General features: G+C 51.9%; 1 protein-coding gene across 1 annotated transcript in view; it reads right to left on the bottom strand.

The window, feature by feature from the left end:
* The window catches only part of LOC114108841 (immunoglobulin lambda-1 light chain), a 469312-nt gene that overhangs the window by 386723 nt on the left and 68121 nt on the right, over positions 1-14468 (bottom strand). The window contains exon 2 of the mRNA XM_060401349.1: positions 12397-12489. Within this exon, the coding sequence (XP_060257332.1) occupies positions 12397-12489 (93 nt within the window). The remainder of the gene's footprint in view (positions 1-12396; positions 12490-14468) is intronic.

Below are 14468 nucleotides of genomic sequence, written 5' to 3'. Positions count from 1 at the left end.
GATCATGGTGGGGATATTGCGAGGAAGGAGGGGCAACTGCCTTTTCTCAGGTCATCAAATACTCCAACGAGGAACAAATTCATTAAATGACACTAAGTATCACATGTCTTTAGGTTCAACAGATGAGTTTCCTTTTTACTTTCACCTGTTGTATTTCCATGTTTCTGCCTACTGTGTTCTCGTGGTGGTGCTGGTTTAGCTGCTAAGCCGCGTGCACCACTCTTGGGACCGCCGTGGTCTGTAGCCGCCAGGCTCCTGTGTCCACGGGGCTCTCCAGGCAAGAACCCTGGAGTGGGTTGCCATTTCCTTCTCCAGGAGATCTTCCAAACCCAGGAATCGAACCTGGGTCTCTTGCATTGCAGGCGGATTCTTTACGGACTGAGCCATGAGGGAAGCCCCACTTTGTTCTCATAACTGTATTTTTTGCATTTATTTCCTTTTCCCTTTTCCCCAAAAGTGCTTATGCTTCCTCATGAAATAGATTTGATGATTGTTCACTACAAATATCTGTCACCTGATTTTATCATCTGAGTCATCTCAGCATTGATGTCTGTATAAGTCTCTTTTCCCATGGTTACTGATTTTCCTGGTTCTTGGTATCAGTGATCTTTTTTAGTAGATCCTGGACTTTGGGGATGAGAGAGTCATTTCCTAGGTAGGTTGATAAGAAGTCTAGGGGTCCCCAAGGAGAGAGGGTTCTGGAAGTCTCAAGGAGGAAGAAAGGACAAACTTTTTTTCCCTCTGTATTCTTTAGGATTATATAACAATAATGTATCCTGCCAGAGGACAGGCTCTGGATGAAACCTTCTGGCTAACCCTGTTATCTTAAAATGTAAATTATGGGAGTAGGTCTGGTCTTTACAAGGATTATATAACAATAATGTATCCTGCCTGAGGACAGGCTCTGGATTAAACCTTCTGGCTAATCCTGTTATCTTAAAATGTAAATTATGGAAGTAAGTCTGGTGAGGTCTTTACAACCTCCAGACATTCTTTGGATTCATTGGAGTATATCACTCCATTGCTAACACTAGCAAGGGGGTACTCTTTCTACCCTCTTCTGATGCCTATGTCAGAAGCTTCCTCTGTCTCTTTTATCCTTTAATAAAAGTTTATTACACAAAAGCTCATCTCTGGCCCTGGATTGAATTGTTTTCTTCCTGAGGCCAAGAATCCCGGTGTCTTTGCGTGGTTCAGCAACAACCTTTCAGGGAGATTACATGAAGCAACTTGTTGGGACCAGCCCAACCATGAACCAACCTGGGGGAGCGGTGCCGCAGAAGAATAAGGAAAAATAAGACTCAGAAAGAAACTGGGGATCAGGGGGCTGATGCCATTTGCAGGCAAAAGCCCAGATCCTGATCCTTGCCTGCCTTTTACTGTTGACTTCCACTTCCTTAATCTTGCGAGAGAGACATCTGTTCTTTACAATCTCAGATTGGGAATAAGGACACACAACCCACAGTCCTTCAGGCCTTTCATGACTTTGTTTAGCCCTTCGGCTAGTGACCCCCTTTCTCAGCAACTCCCTCAAGGCTCTGAACAGTCACTAATGGTTTTCATCAGTCACATCAGTACCTCAACATCTTGTTTTCAAGATGTACTTTTAACGACTCCCAGCCCTTCACCTGGGGTTGATGAGAAAGTCATTCTTATTTTTCAAAGTTCAGTTCATTCAGTCGCTCAGTCGTGTCCGACTATTTGCGACCCCATGAATCGCAGCACGCCAGGCCTCCTTGTTCATCACCCACTCCCGGAGTTCACTCAGACTCACGTCCATCGAGTCTGTGATGCCATCCACCATCTCATCCTCGGTCGTCCCCCTCTCCTCCTGCCCCCAATCCCTCCCAGCATCAAAGTCATTTCCAATGAGTCAACTCTTCGCATGAGGTGGCCAAAGTACTGGGGTTTCAGCTTTAGCATCATTCCTTCCAAAGAAATCCCAGGGCTGATCTCCTTCAGAATGGACTGGTTGGATCTCCTTGCAGTCCAAGGGACTCTCCAGAGTCTTCACCAACACCACAGTGCAAAAGCATCAATTCTTCGGCGCTCAGCCTTCTTCACAGTCCAACTCTCACATCCATACATGACCACTGAAAAAACCATAGCCTTGACTAGATGGACCTTAGTCGGCAAAGTAATGTCTCTGCTTTTGAATATACTATCTAGGTTGGTCATAACTTTTCATCCAAGGAGTAAGAGTCTTTTCATTTCCTGACTGCAGTCACCATCTGCAGTGATTTTGGAGCCCCCCAAACTAAGGTCTGACACTGTTTCCACTGTTTCCCCATCTATTTCCCATGAAGTGATGGGACCAGATGCCATGATCTTTGTTTTCTGAATGTTGAGCTTTAAGCCAACTTTTTCACTCTCCTCTTTCACTTTCATCAAGAGGCTTTTTAGCTCTTCACTTTCTGCCATAAGGGTGGTGTCATCTGCATATCTGAGGTTATTGATATTTCTCCTGACAATCTTGATTCCAGCTTGTGCTTCTTCCAGTCCAGCGTTTCTCATGATGTACTCTGCATAGAAGTTCAATAAGCAGGGTGACAATATACAGCCTTGACGTCCTCCTTTTCCTATTTGGAACCAGTCTGTTGTTCCATGTCCAGTTCTAACTGTTGCTTCCTGGCCTGCATACAGATTTCTCAAGAGGCAGGTCAGGTGTTCTCTTTCAGAATTTTCCACAGTTGATTGTGATCCACACAGTCAAAGGCTGTGGCATAGTCAATCAAGCAGAAATAGATGTTTTCTGGAACTCTCTTGCTTTTTCCATGATCCAGCGGATGTTGGCAATTTGATCTCTGGTTCCTCTGCCTTTTCTAAAACCAGCTTGAACATCAGGATGTTCATGGTTCACATATTGCTGAAGCCTGGCTTGGAGAATTTTGAGCATTACTTTACTAGCATGTGAGATGAGTGCAATTGTGTGGTAGTTTGAGCATTCTTTGGCATTGCCTTTCTTTGGGATTGGAATGAAAACTGACCTTTTCCAGTCCTGTGGCCACTGCTGAGTTTTCCAGATTTGCTGGCATATTGAGTGCAGCACTTTCACAGCATCATCTTTCAGGATTTGAAACAGCGCCACTGGAATTCCATCACCTCCACTAGCTTTGTTCGTAGCGATGCTTTCTAAGGCCCACTTGACTTCACATTCCAGGATGTCTGGCTCTAGATGAGTGATCACACCATCGTGATTATCTGGGTCGTGAAGATCTTTTCTGGACAGTTCTTCTGTGTATTCTTGTCACCTCTTCTTAATATCTTCTGCTTCTGTTAGGTCCATACCATTTCTGTCCTTTATCGAGCCCATCTTTGCATGAAATGTTCTCTTGGTGCCTCTAATTTTCTTGAAGAGATCTCTAGTCTTTCCCATTCTGTTGTTTTCCTCTATTTCTTTGCATTGATCGCTGAGGAAGGCTTTCTTACCTCTTCTTGCTATTCTTTGGAACCTGCATTCAGATGCTTATATCTTTCCTTTTCTCCTTTACTTTTTGCTTCTCTTCTTTTTACAGCTATTTGTAAGGCTTCCCCAGACAGCCATTTTGCTTTTTTGTCTTTCTTTTCCATGGGGATGGTCTTGATCCCTGCCTCCTGTACAATGTCACAAACTTCATTCCATAGTTCATCAGGCACTCTATCTATCAGATCTAGGCCCTTAAATCTATTTCTCACTTCCACTGTATAATCAGAAGGGATTTGATTTAGGTCATACCTGAATGGTCTAGCGGTTTTCCCTACTTTCTTCAGTTTGGGTCTGAATGTGGCAATAAGGAGTTCATGATCTGAGCCACAGTCAGCTCCTGGTCTTGTTTTTGCTGACTGTATAGAGCTCCTCCATCTTTGGCTGCAAAGAATATAATCAATCTGATTTTGGTGTTGACCATCTGGTCATGTCCATGTGTAGGTCCATGAATCAAGGCAAACTGGAAGTGGTCAAGCAGGAGATGGCAAGAGTGAACGTCCACATTCTAGGAATCAGCGAACTAAAATGGACTGGAATGGGTGAATTTAAGTCAGATGACCATTATATCTACTACTGCGGGCAGGAATCCCTTAGAAGAAATGGAGTAGCCATCATGGTCAACAAAAGAGTCTGAAATGCAGTACTTGAATGCAATCTCAAAAACGACAGAATGATCTCTGTTCGTCTCCAAGGCAAACCATTCAATATCACGGTAATCTAAGTCTATGCCCCGAGCAGTAATGCTGAAGAAGCTGAAGTTGAACGGTTCTATGAAGACCTACAAGACCGTTTAGAATCAACACCCAGAAAAGAAGTGGCGGCTGCGTGGGTGCAGGAGGCCCGAGAGGAGCCACTCTACGTTCAGGAGCAGAAAACCAGGCCCCAAATAAAGGATGTTCGTGGTCACCGGGCAGAGATGTACACTCAGGCTGAGGAGCTCTGAGGGCGGTCCTGGGGCCTCGCGGCCCGCCTCTCACCCCGTCTTTGTCACCGCTTCTGCGGCATTATTTCCTGGGGGAGCAGGAGAAGGAACCGCTGAACTGAGCCCCGGTCTTTCGCCCTCACCGAGCTTGAAGCCCGCCCAAAGCTCCCTCGGGGTGGACCCGTGCCCCCCCTCCCCGCCGCTCCCCAGCCTCCTCCACAGCCGGCCCCTCACCGTGGCCGGCTCCTGGTCGCCTTCCGCAGCAGCTGCAGACTCCGCGACTGGGTGTCTGTAACTCATGAGTCTGATGCCCAGACATGAAGTGTGACCTCACACGCACGGCAGAGGGGCTTTACAAACCTCTCTGTGTCCTGGGTTACACTGCTTTGCTTTCCGCATCCTGGCACCTCCTGGTGAAGATGAGGCCGTGGGTGTCAGCCAGGGATGAAGCCTCCAGCCAGTGTTGTCAACACGGCTGGGATACCCCTGAGGAACTGGGGTCGTCTCTTGGGTCGCCGTGTCCAGTTCAGGGAAATGGAGGAAATGATAGTAACTCAGACGGGGTTGACAGTGAGGGTGGCTGGGGGAGGGTGCGTCCACAGCGAGTGCCCAGCGGTGCCCACAGCAAGGCCACAGGGAGGCCTGCTCAGCTGCGGAGGATCAGGGGGCAGGAATTTATACCAAATCCAAAGAAGATATTTAGGAGCCAACTGTGGGCCAGTTCTGAGCCTCTGAGGCACTAGGGGAGCACAGAGGAAGCCTTGCCTGCAGGCCCCAGACTGTTCCTTCTCCCCGGAGTAAAGGCTCCGATCCTGACACTCCTCCAGCCCTTCCTGCTCCACACTCACCTCCATCACACACACACACACACACACACACACACACACCCCTCTATCACACACCTCCATCACCCACACACACACCTCTATCACACACACACACACCCCTCCATCACACACACACACACACCCATCTCACACACACACACACACACACACACACACCCCTCCATCACATACACACCCACCTCTATCACACACACACACACCTCTACCACACACATACACCGCTCCATCACCCACACGCACAGACACACACCTCCATCATACACACATACACACACCCCTCCATCACACACACACATACCCCTCCATCTCACACACACACACCCACACCCCTCCATCTCACACACACACACACACCCCTCCATCTTACACACACACACACAGACACACACCCCTCCATCACACACACACACACACACGTCAGGACCAGGCCCCAGGGCACTGAGGACAGATTCTGGGGGACATGATGACACCTCCCTCTTTCTCACAGATGCAGAATCTCCCAAAAAGCTCTTCTCCCCAGAGAGGGGCCCTGGAGATGGTGGGTCCTGGGAAGTGACATCACGGGCTGTGCCATCGCCACACTCTGAGCCTCCCTCATTCACTGGGGTGCCCTCAAAGCTCCCCCATTGCGTCCAGGGCCTGCCTGCCCTTCCTCACAGGGGCCCCTGTGTCCACAGCCTCCCCTTCACCCACCCCGGCTGAGCTGATCTCACAGTCAGGATCGCTCACGGCTGGAGTGCTGGCCACTCAGCCCTTCCTGCTGCTGTTCTGAGCCCAGATCTGCACTCCAGGCTCCAGCCTCCCCATCCCGGGACTCCTCCTCCAGGGCGAGGACACAAGTCCTTCCATCCCCCGAGTGGGACCAAGCCCCACATAGAGCAGCTCAGGGCAGGCCCAGGGATGGCTGCTCTCTCAGGAGCCGAGGTTTCAGTCCTGTTGTGGTGTTGTGGTTGCTGTTTACCCAAATCACAGACACAAACTCTTTCAACACCCCTGTTTGATGGGTGAGTTTAGGGAATCGAGGTGAGGAGGGGAGACTCAGAGTTTGCCCCCCAGGAGGGACCAGGAGGAAGCATCTCCCGGCATCCACAGTGACCTGTGAGCAGGGACCCAGGCCAGGCCAGAGAGGACACCCCGCTGAGTGCCCATCACACACAGAGAACCACTCATCCAGACCTAGTAGTTGGTGGGGGCGGGGGTCACACAGCAGGCGCTGCCCACAGTGCAGACCCTGGGAAGACCCACAGCGCCCCTTATAACCCCCTAGACCCCATCTCTTGGTGGAAGTGCTGCTGGGCCTTGGTTGATGCCAGCTCACACTCAGCCCAGGAACATACGCAGCCGTGCCCTGTGCTATGAGCACAGCAGAGATAGACACTGGCTGTCCAGCTTCTCAGGGAGCAACACTTTCCAAAATCAAATATACATACATACATGTATATACATGTATATGTACATTTAAAAATCTACCAATATGGCCATCAATAAAATTCACAGACATTTAATATGGCATTTTAAAATAGTAAAACTATGTCAGACTGATTAATTGAAGACTAGAATTTTAAAGCCTGGAAGTCTGGGACAACTTTCAGAGAGCAGGAGCTGTCTGGGACAATACCAGACTTGCAGGCTTTCAAAGCTTCTTTTCCATGATTAGCTTTAGTGCTATGACTGTGAGCTGCTAAGTCGCTTCAGTCGTGTCCGACTCTGTGCGACCCCATAAACGGCAGCCCACCAGGCTCCCCCGTCCCTGGGATTCTCCAGGCAAGAACACGGGAGTGGGTTGCCATTTCCTTCTCCAAAGACTGTGAGCATGTGGTGTATAATCAGATCAGCACGTGTTCTGTGGATCAGGCTATTGCGCACATGTAAAGAAATGTACAAGTATTATTTTACTTTCCATCGTCAAGTTAATGAAACTGAGTACGTCTCTTAAAACTCTTTGAACAAGAAGGGTCGTGCTGGCTATTGGGGGTCTCTGAGTCTCAATGTTGTTGGTAAAATGGGCACCTGAGCCCCTTCCCATCATTATGGGCTGAAGGGTCCTCTTGGAGACCTGGACACACCCGGGGAGAGACTGCAAGAGGCATGGGGCCGTGAACCACGGGCAGGAGATGGATCCGGAGCCTCCCTCCCCATAGGGGTGCTGACCACTTCCCCTCTCCTGCCTCTAAAGGCTGACCCTCCGGGCACATGGGCGGGGCTGAGTAGCATTTCCCCATGGGCTCCCATCTCTGTGCAGCTGTAACTACCGCTGCCCTGGTCCAGCACGCAGTGATCCTCAGCCTCGTCCTCGGGCTGGGCCCCCGTGATGGTGAGGGTGGCTTTGTTCCCAGAGATGGAGGCAGAGAAGCGATCAGGGACCCCAGAGGGGCGGGTGTTTGTGTTGTAGATAACATTTCTGAGAGCCTGGCCTGGGGTCTGCAGGTACCAGCTGGGTTCGTTGTAAGTAGTGACTGACCCAGAGCTCAGTGCACAGGTGAGGGTGACCATCCCTCCTGAAGACACTGACAGTGCTGGCTCCTGGATCACAGCCTGAGCATCCACCCCTAAGAGAGACAGCAGAGAGAAGGTGGTTGTTATGGAGGTGAGGTGCCGAGACTCTGCGTGGAGGTGCCCCAAGGGTGCAGAGTCCCGGCCCCTGACCTGAGCCATAAGCAAGCAGCCCGAGCAGAAACACCGTCCAGGCCATGGTGGGGATCCTTCCAGGACACGGCCTCCTCAGCCTCCTGGGCTGCAGGTGGGGTCCTGGGTCTTTTCATGCCTCCAACCTGTCAGGAGGAGGAGGCGCCTCATGCAAATCACTTCCTCCTCTCCCTGCCCAGGTCACCTGAGGGCCCTGGGGTGGGGGGACTTGAAGGAGGCAGATGCTGGACCTCACACAGAGCAGGGACAGCTCGGGGAGGAGCCCCTGAGAGATGGGGCGACGCCTTTCAGCAAATGTGCCCCCGTGACCTGGTGTCCTCAGTCCTCTATCTCCTCCCCGGAGTGTCTGAGGCTGAAGGAGGAGTTTGCAAGTCTGTCTCTCTTGCCACAATAATCCAGCCTTTCCCAAACCCGAGCTCGTCTTTAGAACACTCTGTCTTCTCAGGGAACCCTGAGTCCCGGCTGTGCGATGCTGTCCGTCCTCCTCCAGCCCTGAGCCGAGCAGGAGATCCCGGAGCCTGTGTCTGCTGTGAAGGGTGAGCAGTCACGATGGACACAGTCCTGTAAAGTGTCTCTAGTCCCGGCGGTGGGGGGACCAGGACAGGGATGGTGACATGCAGAGCCACACGGCCAGGCTAGGGGTGACAGTCTCCTGTGTGTAAAAAGATATGACAGTGTGGTCTAGCTTCAGTAGAAATGTAGATTTAAGGGTAAAAACGTCACCATCTCATCATGCAATTATGATAGCTGGCATGTTCACTTCCAGCAAAGTTGGAACACATGTCTCATCGTCAGAAATAGAAAAACACGGTGTGTGAACAGGTGGGTGTGGTGAGCACCGTGGACCTTGTAAAACTCCCTTCCCTGTGGTTCTGGGTGGAGCCGATGGACGCGGGACGGAGGAGGGGTGTGGGGGCAACGAGGAGGAGAAGGGGCTCAGACGTCTCGTGTTCAGGTGTGTGGAAGAGACGGGAAAGGTCTTGTTCATCTCTTGCTGCTTTCACATAAAAACGTAAATACTCTTCTTATGCGTACTCCTGTTAGATTTGCTGCTAAAGCATCTGTTTAATGAAATCCACCTGATTTCGGTCAGAGGTGCTTGAAAAGCTCAGCTCATAGAGGTGGAGATATGTATTCCTCCCTAACTCTCTTCTTCTTATGCGAACATGCTGATGACAGTTGGCGGAGCTCTGAGTTCATGTATTTCATGTCACAGGTGTCAACATAAAGGGAAGGGATGAGGAATGAAGCCACATAAACTGACACAGTCCCGGTTTCCATGCTTCACTGCAAATGCTGAAACTGCCAAATAACACAGCAGGGGACACTTTGAAATGACAGGGATGTTGACAGAGGGATCTTGCCTGCGTCCCTCCTCCGCTGGGAACACCCGGGCGCTCTGCGGGCAATGGGGCAGCCTCTGCAGGGGTCTCACCCCCTGTCCAGGTGTCCCTGGAGGGCGAGGTTCCTGAAGGAATTCCATTTTCGTTGTATGACCGGCCCTCTGTCCTTGGGTGGATGTCAGGTCTGGGCACTGACCCCACGACAGAGCAGCAGGAACTGAGAGGCGAGCCTGTGGCTCTGAGCTGAGAGCTGCCGTGTCCCCTGGGGGCCCCGGTGCAGGACGTCACCCTCCAGTGAGGACCCTGCTGCCCACGTGGGCAAGAGCCAAGGGAGGAGGTGCCAGCCTGCCTGGCCAGGACCCTGCGCTCTCAGGACCAGACCCACAGCGCCCCCTGCTGGCCTCAGGCCTCCTCCTCCCCAGCTTCACACCACAGCCTCCAGGAAGGGCTTTCTCACACTTGCAGCTGGGTCTTCCTGATGTCACCGCCCAGGACGGTAGAATGAGCCCCCTTCGTCTAGTCTGGGCCTGGTCATTGAGTTTTCCAGGTGCCTAATGACCTCAGACCCCTGAATGGCATGCTGATAAACTAATGAAGTTCAGGATTCCCTGATGTCTCAGCTCGCTCCGCCTAGCTCGTGGGTTCACTGCCAGAACACAACCACCGGAACCTCAGTTTCCAGGGTTCAGACTCCCAGCATGCCCGTGGGTCGTGCCTGCTCATGGTTCTGTGTGAGCTTCCTTCCCAGGTTGACAGGTGGTCAGGGCTGAATGTGCAGGGCCTCCCGGGACCTTCCCAGCCCAGACTGCATGCCTCTGCTCTTATTTCTCTCTTTGCAAAGAGAATAGGCGGCTCTCAGGTGCAACAGTTCTCTTCCTGGTCACTTCCAGGGGTTCTCACTTACCCTTGATCAAGGGCCTCACAGTACGTCTTTTTGACTCAGATATTTAAAGATGTTTCTAGTCTAATTTTATAATCTTTCTATATTAAATGTTTGATATAAAATATTATGCCTATAAATGGGTATCTCATCCTTGTCTGGGCTCCTGTTTCATCTCTGGTTGAGAAACCCTTATGACCGTTACCTGATCTTCACTGGACATGGTGAAGTCTAAGGTTCTGACCTTTGATTGTTAGAATCCATAGATTTGATGGAGGTGAGTTTATAAGGTCTGTGTCCAAAATAGTGACATTTATCCAATATCATCTCAAACAAGGAACCAGGGAGGGAAAAGGGGGAGAGATAATGAGGCAAAAGAGGAGGAAATGAGCAAGTCTGGGAGCCGCATCCTAATGGGGAGGGTCTCCCAGAACCTGGAGTGGAGGGCTCTTCAGGCAGCAATTCCCTGGGAAAGGGAGGACCCAGCTTCCCTAAGGGTCAGGGTTCAGGGTAGAGCACGAAGCCTGGAGCAGGAGAGGGACGTGTGGGGGTGGGAGAGGCCCCTGGGCTCCAGGGCACAGATGCCGGGCTTCTGCTTCCTCGACATACTGCTCAGCACCTGTGAGGGACCCTGTGTACCTGGGCACATGGGCATTCTGCTTGTATTTGGAGACCAGACAGAAAAAGAGACAATTTCATGGACCCCATAATGATGGAGCAGCATGAGGAGGTGAGACTGCCTGGATGTAATAGCACAAGTGACCGCAGAGACCTGAACCAGCACTGCTGACGTCACAGCCAGGGTCAGGCAGTGATGGGGCCGACACGGGAGTACAGGGCAAGCTTTCACCAGACATCCCCATCACACGGGAATTCCTGTGGCTGTGGCTAGTGATGAGCTGTGTGACACTGATGACCAGCCTCCTCATCAGGATGGGGTCCAGAGTGATCCAGGAGGGCGTGAGGACCCACCAGGAGGCAGAGAACAGGGCCAAAACCCTGAGTGTCCCTCACCTCTGTCATCAGTCACAAGTCACGGATTTTTCCTGGAATCCCTTGGCATTGTTGCCATGGTGATCCCCGCTTCCCCGCTGTTCCTTCTACAGGACGTGGGGCCCTTTGATATAGACTCATCAGAGGCATCACAAGCAGAGGGACCCGGGCACATCTTGGGGAGCCCCTGCTCCTCAAAGTCCACAGACCACCCCAGCCCTGAAGGAGGAAATGCTCCAGTGGGGTGGAGAGGAGAGGAGCAGAGGGCAGCACAGAGCTGGCACCTGTGGGTCAGGAGAGCCACTCCCAGGGCTCCCTGCCACCTGCAATGTATCCCTGGTGCCCCTCACTCCTCACGCTCTCTGCTCTGCCCCTTCACGAGCAGAGTTCATGCCCTGGGGGGACGATCTGAGGCTGAGGCTCTCGTCCCGGTTTCCCGTCTACCTGTGTTGCTGTGAGGAGCCCTGTTGCACCAGCCTGCACGGTCAGAGTCAGCCTCGTCCTCACGCTGCAGCCCTGAGACGAGCAGGAGCCCTGTGCTGGCCGAGACATCTTTGGATCCAGAAAACCCGCGGGAACCCCGGAGCCTGGTTCTTCCTGGAGTCTGAGTGGTAGGACCGGAGGACTGAGGAGGGCTCGCTGGCTTCTGCTGGTTCCAGTAAGAGCAGAGCGGCCGACACTGATGTCACTGCTCAGGGTGCAGGGAGCCACAGAGTCTCCTGTGGTCTCTCCGGGGACAGGGGTCTCCACACACAGGCCCTGAAACCATTGCCGGTCTCAGCAGTCCAGGGCCTCAGGGCTGTGGTGTGGTCACTGACAGCAGTACCAGCTCTAGGGGTTTAGAGAAACCAATAGTAAACAGGTGTAGAATTAATATACCTGCAACCTTATCAAAGAAGGTTAACAATAAAGCCATTAAATTGAGATTCACCTAAACTATCAGTTGAAAATACTAAGAAAACTCACTACTGAAGATTAGAAATTAAAATGATCATGTTTGAACAAGTAGCTTTGAACATGGTGGAGTATCCACATTCCCTTTCCCCTAAGTGGTCTTATGTGGAGCAGCAGGACTGGGAAGAGCAGCTGAGGGCGTTTTGGCTGAAAACATGCAGTGAGTTGTGAGTACGACCACACATTCTTGTTCTCACCGTGTGAAATGAAATATGTTTTACGTCCATTTCAGAGCTGCTGCTCCAGTGTCTGCTTGGACAGAGATGCTTCAGCCCCAGGAGGCCCGTGTCTGGGGGAGAGCAGGTTTTTGTCTCACTTCCCCCCTGGCCTGGAGCACTGTGCCATTATAACTACTGCTGTCACCAGTTGCACAGTAATAATCGGCCTCGTCCTCAGCCTGGAGCGAGCTGATGGTCAGGGTGGCCGTGTTGCCAGACCTGGAGCCGAGAATCGGTCCGGGACCCCCGAGGGTCGACTGCTAGTACCATAGATGATGGTTTTGAGGCCTGATCCTGGGAGCTGTTGGTACCAGCCCACATAATTACCACCCCCGATGTTGCTGCTGCTTCCAGAGCAGGTGATGGAGACCCTCTGGCCCGGGGACCCGGACACGGAGGGCGGCTGAGTCAGCACAGCCTGGGCCCAGGATCCTGGAAGGGAGAGAGACAGAGATGGTGACTCGGGGTCCACGCATGATAGCAGAGAGCAAGGCTGTGAGGCTTCCCAGGGCCCTTCCCCTGTCCCCCAATCCAGTCACCTGTGCAGAGAGCGACCAGGGTGAGGAGCAGAGGGGACCAGGCCATGGTGGACACGGTCAGGGCGTCCCGCGGTCTGCGGCCCCACAGCTGAGCAGAGCGTCCCCACACCGCTCCTTCCCCGCTTCATAGCCTGAGAGGGGGCGGGGCCTTTCATGCAAATGACCATCCTCCCCGCCCCGCCCCCACAATGCTCTGATCACCTCTGGGACCTGAGTCACCTTCCTGTGCCTGAGGGAGGCCAGTGTGTGATCAGGGGTGGGGTTGCATGGGGCTTGGGGATGGGAGGTCACAGCAGGGAGCCCTGAGTAGGAAGCAGCAGGGGGCTGGTCTCTGCTCTTACCCCTCCAGATACTCAGGAAAAGCCTCGGAGCGCCCCCTGGCGTCCTGGCCAAACACACATCCTGACCTGGTGATCAGAGCTCTTAGAGTCAACTTTCCCCAAACTGATTTTGAAATTCTACCCTTCAGGATGTGTTTGGATGGACAACAACAGCCAACTGCAGCTTATCCTGTAGCGCATGTGAATGTTACACTGTGCATGTGTGATTTGAGATTTTAAATGAACCAAAATGTGTTCATGGAGTAGTAAAAATCTAAGGTCGTCACTTAAAATAGATGCCTAAATTGAACTGAAGAAAATGCTGTTGTTAAGTCACTAGGCTGTGTCCACTCTGGCTCTGCATTGCCATGGTACTATTTAATTCTGCATTGCCATGGTACTATTTCTAAAACATACTTTTCCTTGTAGCCTCTGTTCTCTAAATAAGATAATTTTAAAGACTTTCTGACAGGTACGGCATCTCCACTGGGGGATTTTATGTCGTAGCAGGACGTTCTATCTGTGAAACAAGGCAGGCTGAGTTATCAGAGCCATGGGTCGGTCTCAGATCTGAGATGAGCGACAGGACTGGACAAGGCAGATCAGCTGTTCTCAGGAATCTCAGATGTGGCCATAGACATGGTCAGACAGAGCAGCAACGCCGGTCCTGGGGGCAGAGCCCCAGGACAGGGCTGCTTTCCCAGCCCAGGGCCCCACAGCTTCCCCAGGCTCACTGTGCATAAAGTCAGTCCCACAGCAGCTGAGCACAGATGCTCCTCAGCCAGGAATCATCTTCAGGTCTGAGGACCAGGGTTTCTCTCCCCTCATGATTCCTCACTCGATGGGCACACAGGACGGAGTGTGAGGTTTCAGGGAATAAATCACCTACTAGAGGGGTTCAAGATCCCCTGAGAAATGAGGGGACCCTGGGGAGGCACAGGGAGTTGCCACGGTCCAGCCCCAGTGGATCCAGGATAATTCAAAGTGGAGACGGAGTTGGCATTCTAGGAAAAAGCTATTTAATTAGAAGTATAAAGAGATTAGAAAAGAATAGTGTAGTAGGAAAATTAGTGGAGAAAAAGAGGCTGAATAACTTGGTTTACGTGGGGTACCAATAAAATCTCAAGACAAGAGATTTGCACCACCTTTGTAGGCCACCGGCCCCCACTTGAATATCAGAGGGTGCCCTGCCTTGGGCTCCCTCTCACGTGGATCTTAGAAGCCAGGGCAAAATTAGCAGGCTTGGCAAGTACCCATGCTCCAGATGGGAATTCAGCCAGAAAAACAGAGAACACGAAAGAAAAACACGGGGGAGCCAGTCTGTCCAGAAACTGATCCG

This window comes from Ovis aries, chromosome 17, assembly GCF_016772045.2.
Source record: "Ovis aries strain OAR_USU_Benz2616 breed Rambouillet chromosome 17, ARS-UI_Ramb_v3.0, whole genome shotgun sequence".
Lineage (NCBI taxonomy): Eukaryota > Metazoa > Chordata > Mammalia > Artiodactyla > Bovidae > Ovis > Ovis aries.
Note: the sequence above shows the minus strand (reverse complement) of the source record. Positions and strands in the feature narration are given on the sequence as shown.